The sequence below is a fragment of the Drosophila persimilis genome, unplaced genomic scaffold (genome assembly GCF_003286085.1).
Source record: "Drosophila persimilis strain 14011-0111.01,24,50 unplaced genomic scaffold, DperRS2 tig00000622-arrow-arrow-pilon, whole genome shotgun sequence".
In the NCBI taxonomy this organism is placed as follows: Eukaryota; Metazoa; Arthropoda; class Insecta; order Diptera; family Drosophilidae; genus Drosophila; species Drosophila persimilis.
Window position 1 is genome coordinate 930,911 of NW_020825326.1, and position 17,699 is coordinate 948,609.

The 17,699-nt window shown below is 45.5% G+C and overlaps 4 protein-coding genes across 6 annotated transcripts; 2 read left to right on the plus strand and 2 right to left on the minus strand.

Annotated features, from left to right (window-relative positions):
• Positions 1-381: 381 nt before the first annotated feature.
• LOC6600155 (vacuolar protein sorting-associated protein 26) lies at positions 382-3,095 on the minus strand. The gene is made up of 2 exons (XM_002025202.2): positions 2,706-3,095; positions 382-2,492 (listed from the first exon to the last, which is right to left on the minus strand). The coding sequence occupies exons 1-2, from the start codon at positions 2,847-2,849 to the stop codon at positions 1,068-1,070; spliced, it is 1,569 nt and encodes a 522-aa protein (XP_002025238.1). The 5' UTR covers positions 2,850-3,095; the 3' UTR covers positions 382-1,067.
• Positions 3,096-3,690: 595 nt separating this feature from the next.
• Positions 3,691-10,713, minus strand: LOC6600156 (apoptosis-inducing factor 3). Of its 3 annotated transcripts, XM_002025203.2 has the most exons (3): positions 10,657-10,713; positions 8,771-9,018; positions 3,691-5,836 (listed from the first exon to the last, which is right to left on the minus strand). In XM_002025203.2, the coding sequence occupies exons 1-3, from the start codon at positions 10,662-10,664 to the stop codon at positions 4,116-4,118; spliced, it is 1,977 nt and encodes a 658-aa protein (XP_002025239.2). In that variant the 5' UTR covers positions 10,665-10,713; the 3' UTR covers positions 3,691-4,115. The 3 variants fall into 3 exon arrangements, with proteins under 3 accessions (XP_002025239.2, XP_026846700.1, XP_026846701.1); XM_026990899.1 differs by lacking the exon at positions 8,771-9,018 and having other exon boundaries at positions 10,661-10,683; XM_026990900.1 differs by lacking the exons at positions 8,771-9,018; positions 10,657-10,713 and adding an exon at positions 7,916-7,995.
• Positions 5,851-7,839, plus strand: LOC6600157. Its single transcript, XM_002025204.2, has one exon. The coding sequence runs from the start codon at positions 6,075-6,077 to the stop codon at positions 6,927-6,929; it is 855 nt and encodes a 284-aa protein (XP_002025240.1). The 5' UTR covers positions 5,851-6,074; the 3' UTR covers positions 6,930-7,839.
• A 1,485-nt stretch (positions 10,714-12,198) lies between the features above and the next one.
• LOC6600158 lies at positions 12,199-13,333 on the plus strand. Its single transcript, XM_026990908.1, has 2 exons — positions 12,199-12,941; positions 13,002-13,333. The coding sequence occupies exons 1-2, from the start codon at positions 12,656-12,658 to the stop codon at positions 13,331-13,333; spliced, it is 618 nt and encodes a 205-aa protein (XP_026846709.1). The 5' UTR covers positions 12,199-12,655.
• The last annotated feature ends 4,366 nt before the right edge of the window (positions 13,334-17,699 follow it).

Genomic DNA, 17,699 nt, shown 5'->3' on the forward strand with positions numbered 1-17,699 from the left:
TCCCTATTGGGTTTACCTACAATTTTACTCCCAAAGCTGATGGCGATGTAACGCTTTCTCCAAAGCACGCCGGAACAGACATCTGCTCGTACATGCATATGTACATATGTAGAATACATTATGTTCCTGTCTTGTCTCTGTCTATTTCGTGCTTAGAGCTCTTGGTGTCATTTTTATTCGATAAATTGTAATTCAATGTATATATATATATATATATATATATATATATTTATGTGTATATTTCGTGTATATTATGTATATGAACTGTGTTATGTACATATGCAAGGCATGTAACATTTTTTTTAATTTCGCCGCTCTCAGATTCCTTTTCCTCGTCCACCCAGCAGCTCCCAAAATCCGACTATAAATTTATTGCAAGTGTGTTGTTGATATTTGTATTAGAGTTCGTCTCTTTGATTTACTTTAATGCACAATTTCAAGGATTTTCACTTTTAGAAAGCACTTTCATGTCTCAAATTGAAAAAATTAAAAAAAAAAAGATTTTACAAGCGCTTATAACGCTGTGGGAACTGTGGGGGAATGATCAGAGTTATTGGGATCCATGAACAGGAAGGGGTGTGGATGGCGTATTGGATGGGTGCTATGGAGGTCTGGGAATCTGTCTGTCAACAAGCGCTGATCTCTCCTCCACATCATAATTTTAGCAATAATACGAATAGAATTTATGTCTAACGTCGATATAGAATGGATATACATATGTATGCAGCTACGAGGCTTCATTTCATTCTTTCTACGCTTTTGTCTGGGTCTCCTTTTCCTATGCTTCGCTTCTCGTTTGATTATTTTTGTTGATTTGGTAAATGATGCGCATAACCTCGATAAAACATTTTGTAACAATTTTAAATTAACTTTAAAAAAATAGATGTATGCTTATTTTGTTGCTGTTGTTGCCGCTGCCGCTGTCAGTGATCTACTACTGTTGTATACAATTATATACGTAAACAGTTCCGCCTGCTCCTCCATTCCACTACAAGCTGAGTACGACTCCGATCCCGACTCCCAGCCCGATCCGATCCAGTGCGTGGCAATCCATCCACGCATATTTCTCAATCGGCGGCCAGAAGCGTAGCGCTAACCTTTTTCGCAGCCGCCGGAGACGTGACCCTGGCATCGTTAGTGGCTACGGCATCCTGATCCAGCTCATCTTCTGCGGCAGCCTGCGGCGCTGTTCCCGTACTTCCATCCGAACGGGGAAGCTGCAAGGGGAGTGGCGGCGGCGAGCTGGACAGCATGGCAATGGGCGAGGCACTTGTGGTGGCCGCTGCGGCGCCATCGCCCATCCCTCGTTCTGGCCCTGGCGCTGATGTCGCTGAAGCTGAAACCGCTACCGAAACTGAAATTGGATCAGATACAGCTGCCGGAGTAGGCGTTGACGTTGGCTCCCTTCGGAGCTCCCTTTCGGCCGGGCTCTCGTTCAACGGCGTCAACGGCGGTGAGTTGGGCAGTGGAGAGTCGAGCTGCTGCTGGCTAAACTCCTGGTTGGGGCTCTCCCTGGTGAAAAGACCCATTCTCGATTCGGTGCTGGCCACCCCGACACCCACACCAAGGCCACTGCCGGATCCGCCTATGGCCGCACCCTCGCCGCTGTCCGTACTGGTGCTGATGAGTGAGGGGGCGACTGTTGGTGCCGCCGGACCACTCACCAGATGTGGCGGCGCATGCAGCGGTACGTGCTGATGCTGCTGGTGTTGCTGCTGCTGATGTTGGGCGACGTGGTAGCGGGGAATGTCCGCCTTGCGCCACAGGGTGATCTCCTGCTGCTTAAAGTAGCGACGATCCTCAGTGTCCATCAGCACCAGGTTTAGAAAATACTTGACGGAGAACTTCTTGTTAATGTCGCGCATGGTAGGCGTGAGATTGTAGCCGGCGAGAAAGACCCGGATGGGTATGCTCTCACCCTTGACCGGCGCCCCATCCATGATTTCGTACTTGGCGATGGTTTCGTTTTCGTTGAACATGTTCGGGCCGGTCCCGGTAGACTCGCGTTTGATGATCGCTATCTCCATATGCTTGATCTTGATGCGAACGAGCAGGAAGTAGATCTTGCCGATGATTGTGTCTCGCAAGTGGTACTTGCTCTTGTTGTACTCGAACTCAATGTGTAGACAGTCCTCGATGCCCACCTCCATTTTTATGGGGTTGTTCATCTCCGGGTAGCTGGAAAGCGTGTGAACGGCGATGTCAACCTCACGGGTGATGTCGCTGATTCGACGCACGATGGTCGCCCGCAAGAAGTAGCGCAGCCTTACATTGGACCCGGCATACACCTCAAACTGCTTCTCCACGTTAGGAAAGTCGAACGGGTAGCTGTTATTTTGGATGAGATCACCGGGACGCGCCAGTGCCTTGGCCAGGCACTTGAACTCGTGATGGGTGCCCCGGTCGTAGAACAGCTCAATCTGTCCGATGAACTCGATCTTGATGCCCTGATGCTCCAGCTTGCTGCCTGGCTTCTTCAGCGTCACGTTAACCTAAATAATGCCGCGAGCGACAGAGCGGAAAACGACACAGAAATACAGATAGTGGAAAGAGCAACGAATTGAGTTAGTTAGTGAGTGAGTGAAGAAGCAATGCCGATAAAGGCAAGGCGCCTTTGCAGCGGCGTAAATGGAAGGGGCAACGCCTCCGCATTTGCACAACCGCCTATTCCCAATGCCTGCCTGTGCTCACGCTACCGCTCTCACCTTGCCGGACACTGTTTCGCCGTCGTAGAAGAGCAACATTTTCTCCACCTTGCCGTCCTCACCCTTGACCTCGGCAGTCTTGTGTTCGGCGCCATCGAAGACAATCTCTATCTCGGCTGACTGGCCAAAGCCCAGAAAATTCATAATTAATAAACGTAAATTGGCCTCCTCTTCTTGGGGTGCACGGTCGCAGCTCGGCTGGAATGTCGCTGTGGCTCCGTCCGTCCGGTTGCAGTGTAGTGCTTTGCTTGGCTCTCGCTGGTGCCCGTTTCGGTTGGAGTTTGGAGATGCACTTTCTGCTGCCGCACTTCTTCTGCCGACACGAATTTATTGGGCGTTTTTCGCCTGTTTTTCTTTTTTTTTGTGAAATGCGTGTGTGTGTGTGTGTGAATTGGAAAAAATTGCAATTTTTCTTTCACACAGGCTCCGCATAAACAGTTGCCACCTATTTTATATTTGAAAACCAGCGTTGCCATGTCGTGGCCGATAGTAGCTCAACTATCGATATTTTCAGCGAACAAATCAAACTATTGATATCGATGAGACACTAGCCTGCACTAGCGCCGATTTTAAATACCATACCATCCACAATGATCGATGTCCAACAATCGTCCTTATCTGAAGCAAATTACCTTCGCAGACTGCTGCGCTTTGTCCTTTCCACTGTCTGCTAGAGGGATTACACTGAATCCTGCATTTACGCTTTCAAACCAACTCTTCGTTCGGCTTAAGGAGTTCCAGCAGTTGCATAGCTCCTTGCTTATGCTGGTCCTGCTCCCCGATCTGCATGAGTGCCGCGGTCCATCATTTGGTCCTGGGTTTGCAGGCAGTGGCCTAAAGATTGATTGCACTTCACCTGCGTCTCTCCTAAAGGGACTGGCTTTTAGTGCCAAAAGTTATGATGAAGCAGGTTAGAGGCCTGTAGGCATATCTCCTCATCACTAGACAACCGGCCATTGCCATTGTCAATTTTGTTGCGTTTATATTGCATTTAATACTTTCATTTTGGAATTTCAAATTCGAACTTACATCAGGTAGATTGGGTTACAGTGGGTGCCGGTGTTTACGAGTAGCAAATGGGGTGGATATTAAAATATGTATATGAATCTACACTGACACTGGTGGGTACATGTTCGCTTTGATCAAGCAAGGCAAGAGTGATCTGATTGATCCTGGGCCCAGCCAATGGGCGGTAGTGTACAAAACTCAACAAATTAGGCGTAACTCCAGAACATACATATGTGTGTACGTATGTATGTAAAGACATACTGAATACATCAACGATTGCATAGAAAATATAAAGACAAATCTCTTGTAGCTTGCAGTTGCATGCCACAGGTACCGGCAGAGGCCAGCGGAGAACTCCAGAGAGCTTTTAGGCGCTGAGACCTGTTTCTATCTGCTTTACCTCTAGCGCACCAGAGGCAGCGGCTCCAGGAGCTTGGCCGTCCAGGCCTCACGGTTCTCGACATTCTCGATGTGGCCGCGACCCAGGCACTTGCCCTGCGATATCAGCTCAGAGAACTGAGCCACAATGGGATCGCGGCCAACTGACGCCACAGCCGTAACCGTATCGGCCTCGTTGACGAAGTAGGCCACGAACTTGAGATCCTCGAGACTGCCGTCGATGATGACCTCCTTGTAGGAGCCGTGGCCGGCGTAGCGGAAGCCTTTGCCAAATATCATGGTGAAGAAGAAAGGAACGGCCTCCAGCTTCTTCACGGAGCCGCACATGTTAATGGCAGCGATGCGTCCATGGTACTGTGCCAGCTGGTAATGGCCAATGTTAACGCGATCGTGGGCCAGCCCATGGATGTGAGCATTGGCAATGTCGCCACCCACATATACATCGGGAACATTCGACTCCAGGAAGTCGGTGACGTCCACAGAGCCATTTCTATTTATGCGCACGCCGGACTTGGCCAGAAACTGGGTGTTGAGCGTGGAGCCGGTGCCCAAGATGAGGAGATCGCACGGTATACGCGACTCGTCTGCCAGCTGCACCTCCACCACCTTGCCATCGTCATCGCCAATGATCTCGGTAATACCGCTCTCCATACGCATGGTAACTTTGTTATCCTCGAAAAGCTGGGCCACCCGCTGTCCTATCTGCTCTCCGAAGGCAGCCTTTAGCGGCACTTTGTCACGCCCCACCACGGTCACGCTAGCCACCTTCGAGACGAGCGCAGCGGCCGCCTCCAAGGCAATGAAGCTGGCACCTAGACATACAACGCGAGTCTCCTCGGTGACCGCTGCGATGATGCTCTTTGTGTCGTCCAGCTCACGGATGGTCTTCACGTTATTCAGATTAACGCCCGGAATAGGGGGCTTAAAGGAGGAGCAGCCAGTGGCAATGTAGATCTTATCGTACTTCACCACATAGCCATTTGTGCAGTGCAGCTCCTTCTGAGCCGTGTCCAGCTTGCTCGCTCCGACGCCGAGCCACACCTCGATGTCGTGCTGCTTGTAGAACTCCTCATCGCGGAACCTCAGCTGCTCGATGTCTAGGTTCATGGCCTTGGAGATCTTGATGCGATCGTAGGGCAAGTAGTTCTCGCGGCTCACGAGAATCAGGCGGCCGGTGAAGCCCTCTTGACGCAGCGTTTCCACGCAAACGGCACCCGAGGGTCCGCCGCCAACCACAATGAAGCAGCGCTGATCTTCCGGCTTGCGCGCGACCATGTTCTTAACCCGCTTACTCTTCGCCAGATCGGACCGCTTAGCCCGCAGCATCACCTTTCCCTCGGAGCTAACCTCCACGTTGAAGCAGGGCAGCGAGTCAAGGCCGGGAAAGTCCTCAATGTCGCCCGTCTCCAGGTCGAAGCAGGCCCCATGCCAGGGGCAGCGCACACGGCCCTGACCGAGGGCGCCAGTGTTCAGCGGAGCCCCGTAATGGGTGCACTTGGCGCCGACCGCCTGCAGGCGACCGTTTTGTTTGACCAGAAGAACGCGCGTGTCTTCGTCGAAGTCCACCTGCTTCATCTCGTTCTCCTTCAGGTCGGCCGCATTGCACACGGCCACGGGGTCCGTATAATCGACGATATCTGGTATCTGAATGGCTGGCATATTTGTATCTTTGCTGATGCTACTGCTGCTGGTGCACTTGGACTGATAGGAACCCACGGCGCCACCTAAGAGACACACACACAAAAGAAATGGTAAGAGTTAGATGGAAGACAAAATTAACGATAGCAGATAACAGATCTGTTCAGAAATGAAGCACTTAAAAAATTTTCTATTTTTCCAGTTTCCAACTCAAAAATGGGAAAGGGAGGGTAGGGTAGGGCATGGGGGAAAGTCAGTAGCTCTCGCCTGCTATACTAGATGCTCAGGTAGAAAGCGGATGGGATCGATTCCTCAGTCTCAAAAATGTCTTGCTTGTGTTCAGAACTCGTCATCGCCCTTATGGCCCTGCTGGCCTTGTGTCTCGGTCTGTCCTCATCCTCCGATCCTGTGCAGCAACTGGAATTAAAATCGCTTCGAAGTCACCGGGAAAGGCTTTTGGGGGAGATCGAGCGCATCTACATAGAGCAGCCGCTAGGCACGGAAACGCAGCTGCTGCTCGACGATCTTTTCTTACGGGATCAGCAACTGCGGGTGCAAATCGACCACCTGGAGGCTACCCGTGGAGTTGAAGAGGCAAGCTCCAACTATAGCCCATCGCAGGAGAGCACCAGCACCCAGCGGCTGGCCATCAATCTGACCGCCGACTTTGAGCATCTGCAGCACAAGCTGGACGACCTTAAGCATCATCTGGAGCGTCTGGACGGACGCTTTGGCACGCAGCTAGGCAAGCAGCTGGACAGTCACACGACCAGCAGTATTCCACCAGCCACCCCGGCCTCCTCCGGCCTCGGTTCGTTCTTTTGGACACCGCTGCTTACAATGCCGGAATTTCCACAGGGCAGCATCACCACTGACAACGGGCACGACCACAAGGGGCAGCCGGGGCAGCACCAGAATCAGCAGCAGCAGGGAAGTCCCTCCATAATCAAACGCGTCCTGGACATGCTTCGACCTTCAACCGCTGGCCTCCGCAACCGTTGGTCGGAGTGGGAGAAATCCACCTCGGGATCTGGATCTGGAACGGGGTCATCCGCCAAGCTTCAGGCGCTGACTGCCGAGGAGCTCTTGCCGCAGCTGCAAGAGCAGCGGAAATTTCTCGACGATGCCATCAGGCGACTGGAACTCTTGTCCACGACGAAGAGCCCAAAGAAGCATTAGGATCAATACGTATAGATAATCGTGTGGATTTTTTATTGGGGGGTGCAGGTGCCTAATTGCCAGAATTTTCCTGACCACAACAGAGTGGAGCTTGGCAACGGACATGACCCCCATGATTCGCAACACCACTGACTCATCTAAACTACTGCACTGTCATCGCCACGCCAAACTTTGCTACGTCATCAACAACAACAAAAAGAGAGGGAGAAACTAACAAAAACACCTATAAGTTTGTGTGTTCAACATCAATTGTTGCACTCAAATATGGTTGTACACTTCTCGTATTTCACTTATCGTCTTATCGGGAGTGACCTGCTAATGTACATATTACGAGTACGATTACGAGTACAAACAAGATATATCCGATTTATCGCCCAAGCAATAAAGTCGCTCGCAATTTGATTACTCGTCCATGATTCGACACTAATTTGGACCCACGCTTGTCCGGGTTTTATTAGGGGAACGATGATATGATATAACCATATCAACAAAGGGAATCCTACAGGCATCCAGGTTTCAGTCGACTGAAAATATTACCAAATGCTATTGTGAGCTGAGTGATTCTCATTGCGCGTACAAAATTTGTGATCGTTAACGTGTTTTATGCACTGTACATTTGTACTTTGCTACCGGGGAATGTCCAAGAACTCCCTTTTTTACCACTTTATTACGCGTCCATATTGAGAGGATTTTATAGTCTTTTATAGTCAATAGCTTCTCCTCTATTATCTTCTAGCCCAACCCCTTTTCAGCCTTTGATATGCCAATGTTTCTAATTAGGAATGATTTCGGATTGTGTTTTATTCGGAGACGCTCACACATACCACACACACAAGCAAACTGGCTGCTGACCCGCACAAACCGGTTGGCCTTGTCTAACCAGCATGACTCAAATGGGAACAAGAAATTGTAGACAATTGTAACACCGAAAACAACAAGAGAAGCAAACAATAATTATTGTACGAGAACAATGACAAATATCTTACAGAAAACTATTGGACAAACACGAGCAAAACGAGTTCTGTTCTTGTAGTTCAAGGATTAGCAAAAAGCTTGGTTGGTTTGGTTGGTTTTTTCTGCTGAGAGCCCTTCTTGGGGGGACCGGACCGTCAGCTGGTAGGCGAATATCACAAATGACGACCGCTGACGTCGCGGGCGACAGCGTAAGCCTTTCCGAATGCCGATAACAGTGACTAACAGCTGGAGACCGCAAACGTTTATGGGAAAGACAGCGAAGAAGAAAAAGTTGCTCTCTCTATTGGGCCACTCATTCCATTGAGACCATTCTTGTCTTGCCGGTTTCGAATCAGCTCAATCGGGCCTTGTGTGAGTGGAGAAAGGAACATGACAAAGGCAAAAGCCAATTTTTCCCCGTCATGGTCGGCAAGATTGGATATACATACATACATATGTACATATTTCTGTATATACATATTGTACATATGCATATACAAGGATAGATAGTGCAGTACCATATATGTACATATGTATACACTTATCACAATTTGCATATATTCGTGAATACACATACTTTTATGCATATACATACATAGGTACATACATACAAACATACGTATATATATGCATATATGTATGTATAATATATATGTATAGTATATATATGTATATATGTAACATATGTGCATATCCGTGAACAGAGCATTCAATCAAAGAACTACTCCTTTGGAGAGAATTTTTTTAAAGATAATTGATTTTTGGATTTTGGACCTCGCAGTGTTACACTTCTGTATATCGTATATTTAAGCAGTATTTTGGTCTGCAAGGGTGCCAAAACCATCGGTTTCATAATTCAAACTGTTAGTAGCTATGTACATATGTACCTGTCGATTGTTCCTTTTTGGGCGTGACATTTCCTGTTGTGTTGTACTCCTTGCAGTTAATAGATCCCATTGTGTGCATGAGCTGGTGGCAGTGGAGGTGCAAGTGCCTTTGATGCTCGTTTTTGGGGTCAATTTTCAAGCTAAATAGCGGGGGAAATCTGGCTTGGATTTTGTGCTGGACGGCTACAGTGTGCCCTAGAATGCTCGTTTTGGTCAAGTTCAGAGCTTGACGATAGTAGGGTTGCCACCTGAAAGTGCAGTTTATAATTAATACATGCTATGCTCAAGGCCTTCCTTTGTTTAACTTCCAGCGGCGCACAATCATTATCAGTTGATTATAATACATACAAATGCATAGATAAATTTGTATAAGTACTTACATATATATTCATGTATGTATGTACATTTGTATTTGTTGAAAACTTGTTGAAACTTAAACTTTTTGCTCGATTTGGCAGATGAGTCATTAGGGTTTTTTTTGTGGTTGGGAAATGATTCTTGATAGCCGCTGCCCGAAAACCGCCTAAATTCGAGTGGTTTCTGATATATTTTGCAAATACAGATATGAATGTACGGGCTTGCACTCATTTTTGCATGGTCGCTCATCTGGATTTGTTTATGCGCTGTCTCTTCTACTCACCTCTCTTCACTTCAGCGACATCCACTCCTTGGTCCAGTTCACATGTAGAGAACCACGAACAAACAAAACAACAACAAAATTCGGCAAACGAGTGGGTAGGGAGAGCGTGCAACAGGCTCGCCAAAAAGATAAAATTGAGATGACGATTGGTGTAGATGGGCGATAGGTGACAAGCAACAGGCGACAGACACCAGGCGGCTGTGCGATGTATTTACGATGTTCGAGGCAAGAGCAAGAACGTTGGTTAAGAGAAACAGAGAGAGAGAGAGAGACAGAGAGAGAGATAACAAGCACGTCCGTCGAGCGTGGACTGCGAACCGCGTATGCCGCACAACTTCGATAGTGGAACGATTGGGGCTCTATCGTAGCCGGGTTCGACGCACACGCAAGCGTACAGACATGCAAACATGTTCGTACATGTGTAAAACATGCATTGCGTTTGAGTGTGTGTGTGAGTTCTCCACTCTCGACCAGGTTTTTATGAGACTGTGTGCGACTAACGAAACGACTCGACCTTGCCGCAGTCGCATTTCACTTCCAGGCAAATCTCTTGAACCTCCTTTACACGAACGACGCCCCACCACACAACCAAACAATATAAAAACCCCCTCCACTCCATGCCCCGCCACACCTACCACACCCCAAAGCCTTTTACGCCGCTCCATACTGGTTTCCATTTGGAATGGCTTGCCACTGAGGGGCAACCTTCATGGAATGCAGCTTGCCCCAGCATGTAGTAGTTCACCTGTTGCCAGAGCTTACTGTGGCAAACATAAAATCGCCGGTATATGTATTGCATCACTGACCATAAACGATCTATCAGACCCGATGAGGTTATTATAATAGAATACTAAAAATTCCTGTAAATTTCTTTACACATACATATGTACAAATTTCTATGATAATTTGTGTCCATTCCTTCGGAATTTAAAGGAATAAAAGACTCGGAACCATAATACTACTTCAATGACAAATTTACCTTCTATCTTTTATAATTCAATTCCATAATTCCGGTTCCATTTTTTATTCAAGCAAACTCCTTCAAGCTTTGACTTCGTATGACAGTCTAACAAAGAGCCTAAAGTTATCTAAATTTGTGACTTCGATGGCACGTTGCAGATAAACAGTCTGCTGCATGTGAGCACGTAGTAAAACACGCACTTAACCTTATATGTACATACATACATATATGTACCTATACCTACATCTCTACAGCATTTATTTAGTTATATGGAGACGTACTTACATACCCATTGATAGATTACTCCATGGATCAAATGGAAACAAACAAGACAAGACACTTGGAACCCATTAATAGTATATATGGAATGATATGCTCCTTGCCGCTTTTATTGGTTTTTTGTTTGTTTTTGTTTTGCATTTGCCGCTTCGTTCGCTCCATCAGCTGTGTCTGGCAGTGTGACCGCGGACTTATCAATCAAATATACGGTCTGACCTTCAGAAATATACCGAAATGTATAAGGCTTAAATAAAAACGGTCAAAAAAATGTACACTAAATTAATTTACTTATATGGTTACTAAACGCTAACTACACATTGCTTACATGTAAATTACATTTTAACGTAATTAACAAAAGCGACACCTGAAGGGGAAATGTGTAGGTTTGAAACATTTTTTTTTTTATATAAGCCCCATGTAACTAGTGTGAAAACCTGTTACGCACATATCACCTTTTTCAGACATTTTTGAAAAATTCGATGCTGATCACAAATTTTTCTTCAATGTGGCCTGGGATATGGTTCTAAATTTCATTTCTAAACGATTTCTACATTGTTGCATTGGACAAGAGGTTAAGTCTATAACGCGTCTTAAAAAATACTGTAAGACACTAGAAAGTACCATGTAAAGTATAAAATTTTCACACTGTGATCGTTATATATTATTATTATTATTATTATAAATTTGATCACGGACGGTAGACACCATGTCTACCGTCCGTGATCAAATTTATAATAATAATAATAATAATATATAACGATCAAATCGTCTGATCCTCAGAAATAAACCAAAATATAACGTCTCATTTTCAAAATACACCGTACATATACCGATGAAAAAGCGAACCTGGAGCACTTTGACCCCCTTTATATAAACAGGATAACAAATTAAGTTAAACTCGAAAATATGCTTTATCTTTGCTTAAAAAATTACCACGATATCTTACACCTAACCTGCGGTAAAGCTCTTCAAGGACCAATTGTTCTCTGTCCATGATCGGAAATCATATTCCTCTATTTTGATATTTGATTTAATATTACTACTATCTAGCCAGGACCCTCAGCCCTTAACACATATGTACTTTTATCCGATTGATGAATCGGACATGCAATTTTAGGGTCTCCTTTTAATTTGATTGCGTCTCAAATAAGGCTTGAACAAAAAGGTCAAAACATAAAACGTAACTGAGTCTGACATGAAACGTAACTGAGTCTTGAATGTCACGTAATTTCCTACATGCTGCTGGCATTTGAAGACCTGCTTCTTGTCAGCCGGTATTATGGGTATACCCTATTTCGTTAATATTAAAATGCTGTTTTCCAAGCTGCTTTGAATCGTGGTTAATAATCTCTTTATTACAGATTCTTATGTTTTTGACATATTAATGCATTTAATCTGTTTTCTGTATATAATTCTCGAACCTGATACCCAGTCTTGGTTGCTGTAAGAAGACCATAAAGTGCACAATTTCGTGGAAATAGCTTTAAAACAGACAACTGACTAGTTTCTGCATTCATTGAAGCCTTGCATGACAAAAATGTCCTCAATTCTATAATATCCTTTCCCTAAGGTATGCCGAATGTTGCCCATTCAGTGCCACGTAATGTAATGGTGATGATTGATTGGTACCATTCAGGCTGAGCCACTAAAAACCGAAAGCTGGAGACATTCGGACAGTCGCTCAGGGTGAATATGCCGAAATTATTGGGGAATATCAACACGACACATCCGGGCAGGCTTGTCGTGGCCTTTTTCTGTCCGACTTAATATTTCGCCTGGGTACGGACATGTTTGGACATGTTTGGTCAGTTTAACGGACCGGACTAGTATTTGATTTGAATGGAAAGTCAAATTTGATGTACACAGGAGCCATTGGATAGGCGGTCTCCATTGTAATATAACTGCTTTCTTTCGTGTTACTATCTTCCGTTTCCTTGTTTTTCGTTCTCTCTAAAAATAAAGTTTTTTTTTTTCAAAACGGGGCCCTATTAGATTCGCCGACCACATGATCCGAGCACTTCTATCACTGTGGTCACCCAGTGCAGTCAGCGTCAGCACTGAAGACGAGGCTCAGAACCAGAACCTGGCTCAAGCCCAATCTGCGCGACAGATTCGAGCTCGCTGGGGGATGCGCCGCCAGAGCCAGAGTGGCAACGTTTATCCCCGGTTCCGCCATTTCTCGCGACACGCTCGAATGATAGCCTTTGAAATGGCCGGTCGACAGAATCTGGCCAATCTGTTAGACCGAGTCGAGCCAAACTTTCACCAGCCCCAAGCTGAACAGGATCCAGGTAAGAAAATGGGCCGTGACTATAGCTCTCTGTCATCATCCATCTCCATTTCCCGTCCAGACTTGAGTGAATCGGAGCCAGATGAGGGGTTCTTCCTTCAGCGTTACGGAGGAGGTTACGCGGTGATCCGCCGCCGGTGCAACTTCACCCTGCCGCGCATTGGAATCGACGAGCCCGTCAGCCAGCCCTTAGTGTGGCTGGCCCTGGAGACACTGGAGGCAGAAGCTTTCAATGTAAACGACATTCAAGGTACTCGTAGTTCCGCAGACTTTGTGGCACAGTTTTTGGTCAAAAATCTGACCATAGACGTCTTCAATGCTGGGAATCAGCCAGGCTATGGTCCCTCCAGTGTTCGACCACCACCACCACCACCCCCACCAGCTGTTAACTAGAAAAAAATCTATCCATATGCTGCTCGCTTGTGCTGGTCGGTGGTATCGGTAATGGTAACGAAAATTTCCCGTGATTAAATACACTTGACGCCAAATTAAGAATCCATATACATGTGCAGCTCGAGGATCGATCTGCACTCTTCAACAAAAATTTCCCATGATTACACACATTTCAAAAATCTTTCACCAACTAAGAAACTAGCTTAAAATTCAAAAGACGTTTAGCAGAAAGAGAGGAGACAACAGAGGTATCGCAAATCGATGTACCACCAGCGATGCCAAGATTAAATGACAAAAAATAATTGTTCTATATAAAATTCAGCACGAAAAGTATTGATTAAAATTGACATGAACCCCATGATCTCATTTATTTGTTATTTGGCAACTGGGAATTGCTATCGATGGCTAACCTAACCCCTGGTTTTGCTCCCGTCCTGGGATTGAGGCAGACTCTGCCGAGCTAATCGCGGGAAAATCAATTTTAATTAATTATTATTGCGACTAAGCATACTGCTTAGAAAATGGCCTCACGGCAATATATACATACATATGTAGTTTGAATCTGCATAAGGGCATTTAATGCAGACGAATACATACATATGTATGTACATATGCTTCATTAAGCATAAATAAATGACAACATTTATTTTATTATTTAGCACCTACATACATATGCATGTACGTATGTATTTAATCAAGGGAAACCCTCGATCTATTTTATTACGAGATGAAATGTTCAATGAGATGAATGTTCAATCAAACTTCTTATCCAAAACTCGCTGCATTCGGCATTTCATACTATGAAACGCACTGTATCCTATTACATTTTCCCTCTATAAATCCTTTTGTGTAAATCAGATCTGCCACATTAGCGTTTTTCTTAAATTATTGATGAATTCGATGGAAATGCGGATATTGTTTTTTACTTTTTATTGATCTATATTTTAATTTGAAATCGTGCTCCTAATCGCACACATGGAAGCCCAGATATGCATATAAATGTTATGTAGTCGATTCTGTTTACAACTCGAGTCCACGCGCCACTCAAGTGATTCGCTGTGGAATCGCTGGGCTGCTGACGCGGCGAAATCAGTGCGTGTGGGCTTCATGGGAAATGGAAGTGCTAGCCGAGAAATGAAAGGTCAACAGGACACACGCACCCGCTCTCTGCCACACGAAGCACCACACAAAGCAAAAGTGCAACGGCCCTGAGGGGTGGCCGCGTAGTGGTCGTGCTCAAGGCCACGTCTCGCCCAGACAGAGTCCAGACAAGTCCCCAGTCCAGTCCAGGCCCCCGAATTCCAGCCCGAGCCTCGCCGGAGACCGAGCGGAGCCATCGGCCGCAGTCGGTAGAGATTAGAGATGGGCATGGCGGTTCCGATTCTGGGTCACTGATTCCAGCTAGCACTTTTGGCACGCGAACCAACAGCAATTCGAATCGATACATTTTTCGAAGAATGAATCCTGAATACCCTATATATAAACTAATAGGTATTATCTGTTTAATGATGAGTAATTTTGTCTTGAATGCAACCTGTTCTTTTGTGCTATTCAGATAAAACGAGCGGGAACGTTGTGAGCCGCGGCTCAGTCAGTATACATATATGTATGTACATATGTACGTACATATGTGAGCTTATGATATATGTAACCTATATAATATATTGTATACCTAATTATACCTAAGCACCAGAGTTAGTATCGCATACTTTTGAAATACCCTTCTGAGAGTGTGATATGACAGGAGTCTGGTCTTGCTCTTATTGTCTCTGAGATCTAGTTGCTTATAAAGACGGAGACATGGACAGTCAGACATGGCTATATCGACTAAGCTCTTGATGCTGATCAAGAATATATACACTTAATGGGGTCGGAAACGCCTCTTTCTAAGTGTTAATCGGATCGGATCATTGCATTTTCTGGGATTGGGATTTTTCCAAGGATTAAGTTGGTCTTGGAACGACTTGGGATACCTTAAATTCACTTGGAAAGGTTTGTCATCACTGTTTTTAGCTTTCTCTGACTAAATTGATAACTCTCATCGCTTGCTCTTCCAACCACACTCTCTCTCTCTCTGGCTGCAGCTTTTTGACTGTTTTTTGGGCCAGACATTGCCCTTGAGGTCTCTTAACCGATTGCAGTTCATTGGCGTCCCCGCCCCATCCCAATCTACAGGCTCAGCTTCAGCCTGAGTCGATTCCATTACATTTCACACCACCCACGTCAGACCGAGTAGTTTAAAGCCATTTGAACCCAGAAAAATGTGTGTCTATGCCCGTTGGTGATCTATGCTCGCAGCATCTACACACATATGCACATACATATATCTCCATCCTGTTGTTGTTGGGGACAGGTCGCGTTGTGGGTCGATTGGAACAGTTTATTGACATCGGGCGATAATTTGGTGCTGTTTGTTCGTATCGCTCGCGTGAAAATATTCGCAAATATTGAGTCGGAATCGGAATGCTCGTACAAAGGTGAGGATCTAAGATCTATTAGGGGCGATTTCTGTGACGGTACGAAGTGGTCCATAAAGCACTGTACTTAAACTCAAGTGGGGTCTGGAATGGGTATTACTCATTTATTTACTACTATGTATTATGTATACTATGTATTTCTTAAATACATAAAAACGGATAGTATTTTATTACCTACATTTATTTAATTATATGAGGTTCTATACATTTTTTTGTTTAAATTAAATATAAAAATATTTATGTTGGTTGTTCCAATAGCGTTTCAGAAAAACATGTTGTATTTACATACTTGCGTGGGGATTATTTTTCAAAGTAAATTCATAAGAGAGTAAATTCATAACACATACTCCTCTATCCATCCGAATATATGTACTTTCCTCTGATCAATTTCAAAATCATATGTAGGGTTTCAGCTACCCAACTGAACTCCGATGAGCACTGCACTCCATTTACTTTGAGGTATTTCCATTCAATTTCATGGAACTTGCAACTTAATTGCAAAGTTCAGTTTGCTCTAATGGGAATCCGATAGGTTTTTGCTGTTGTTTCTGTTTCTGTTGCTATAATTAAGATTGTGGACTGTTGTCGCCGATGTCTACGCTTTTCATCAACAACAAACACCAGCAGAGCAGGAGGCAGAGCCAGCAACAGAGGCTGAGCCATCACCTCCTCCACGCTTCTGGGTCAATAATCTGCGTCTGAGCTGGATTGTTGTTGGCGCCCGCCTGCCGCACATGTCAATCAATGGAGATCCAATTTTAGCACAAGTAAACAATATTTGCTCGATCGATCCTCCATTGGGTGAGGGATTCTGGGTGGCAAGGGAGAAGTAGATGAGGAGTCCAGCGCAGTGGGGCCTCTGCCTCCCACAAGTGGCTTATCGCCAGGCGCTGGGGTATGCCTGAATAGAGGAAAAAACCAAGGGAGCTCAGCTTGTTCATCGTGATTGCATCGTTGTGTTGACTATCGATAATTCGCAAGTCATCGATATGGTACACAGACGGCCTTCGATGCCACCATCGGCCTTCACCATGGCGTTGTGTTGGCTCTCAAACATTCGATATTGTATTAAACTTGTGATACAACCTACGAACGGTAATCGAATAAAGCGGTGCTTTATCGATTAATCGATTCATTTATATATGTATGTATACTGTGTTCGTAATTCAGGTACTTTTCTATCGATATTGTTTAGTTTTGATCGATAAATCCGCTTATCGACCAATCATCCGTTGACCCTGACGCAGCGTTGCCTCATCCGTTTGGGCCTTCCCACCTTGGACTTTGCACCGCATTGCGTATGGCATCATCCCGCCTACCAGCTCTCCTCCAAGCAATCCTCCACTCTGGCACCATCCCCATTCCCATCAAAGTGAAGTGACAGATCTCAAGACGGCTTATCTCTCTAGATGACTTAGAATGGAGCAACTCTCGTTCGCTCTCTGTTGTTTTCCTCGCGAGAGAGATTAATGCTAAAAATAGGGATCTTTTATTTCGATTCGAAACTAGATCACGTCGAATACACGTTGTCGTTGTTTACGGTTTTTTCACAGCGTTACGCCCCACGCCCTCCGACTGGGCTGCCGCTGCCCCATTGGTTTCCGTTCTTCATCATCTCCTGCTACTGCTCCGCAGCCTTCTCCACGCTGCACTCGGAGTCGCAGTCGCAGTCACGGCAGCGCCAACGACAAGCAACAAAAACATCAACAACTCTTATCGACAGGCATTATCTCACCCAGCCCAAGACCCCAGATCGCCCATAGAATATGTAGGGTATACACTTGGGACTCGAGCCAGATGCCATAACCCTAGACCAAGGACCAGACCAGACCGTCAGGAGGGAATGCCCATGCCAATTATCTGCAATCATCTCGTACAGTACAGACGCA

Excerpts from the sequence above, each read along its gene's own strand:
- LOC6600158 (XM_026990908.1), top strand. The coding sequence starts at position 12,656 with ATGATCCGAGCACTTCTATCACTGTGGTCACCCAGTGCAGTCAGCGTC. Across the intron at positions 12,942-13,001 it reads CCAAGCTGAACAGGATCCAG|ACTTGAGTGAATCGGAGCCA; the intron begins GTAAGAAAATGG and ends TTTCCCGTCCAG.
- LOC6600155 (XM_002025202.2), bottom strand. The coding sequence starts at position 2,849 with ATGAATTTTCTGGGCTTTGGCCAGTCAGCCGAGATAGAGATTGTCTTC. Across the intron at positions 2,493-2,705 it reads GCGAAACAGTGTCCGGCAAG|GTTAACGTGACGCTGAAGAA; the intron begins GTGAGAGCGGTA and ends GGCATTATTTAG.
- LOC6600157 (XM_002025204.2), top strand. The coding sequence starts at position 6,075 with ATGTCTTGCTTGTGTTCAGAACTCGTCATCGCCCTTATGGCCCTGCTG.
- LOC6600156 (XM_002025203.2), bottom strand. Across the intron at positions 5,837-8,770 it reads CAAAAAGGAACAATCGACAG|GTGGCGCCGTGGGTTCCTAT; the intron begins GTACATATGTAC and ends TGTGTCTCTTAG.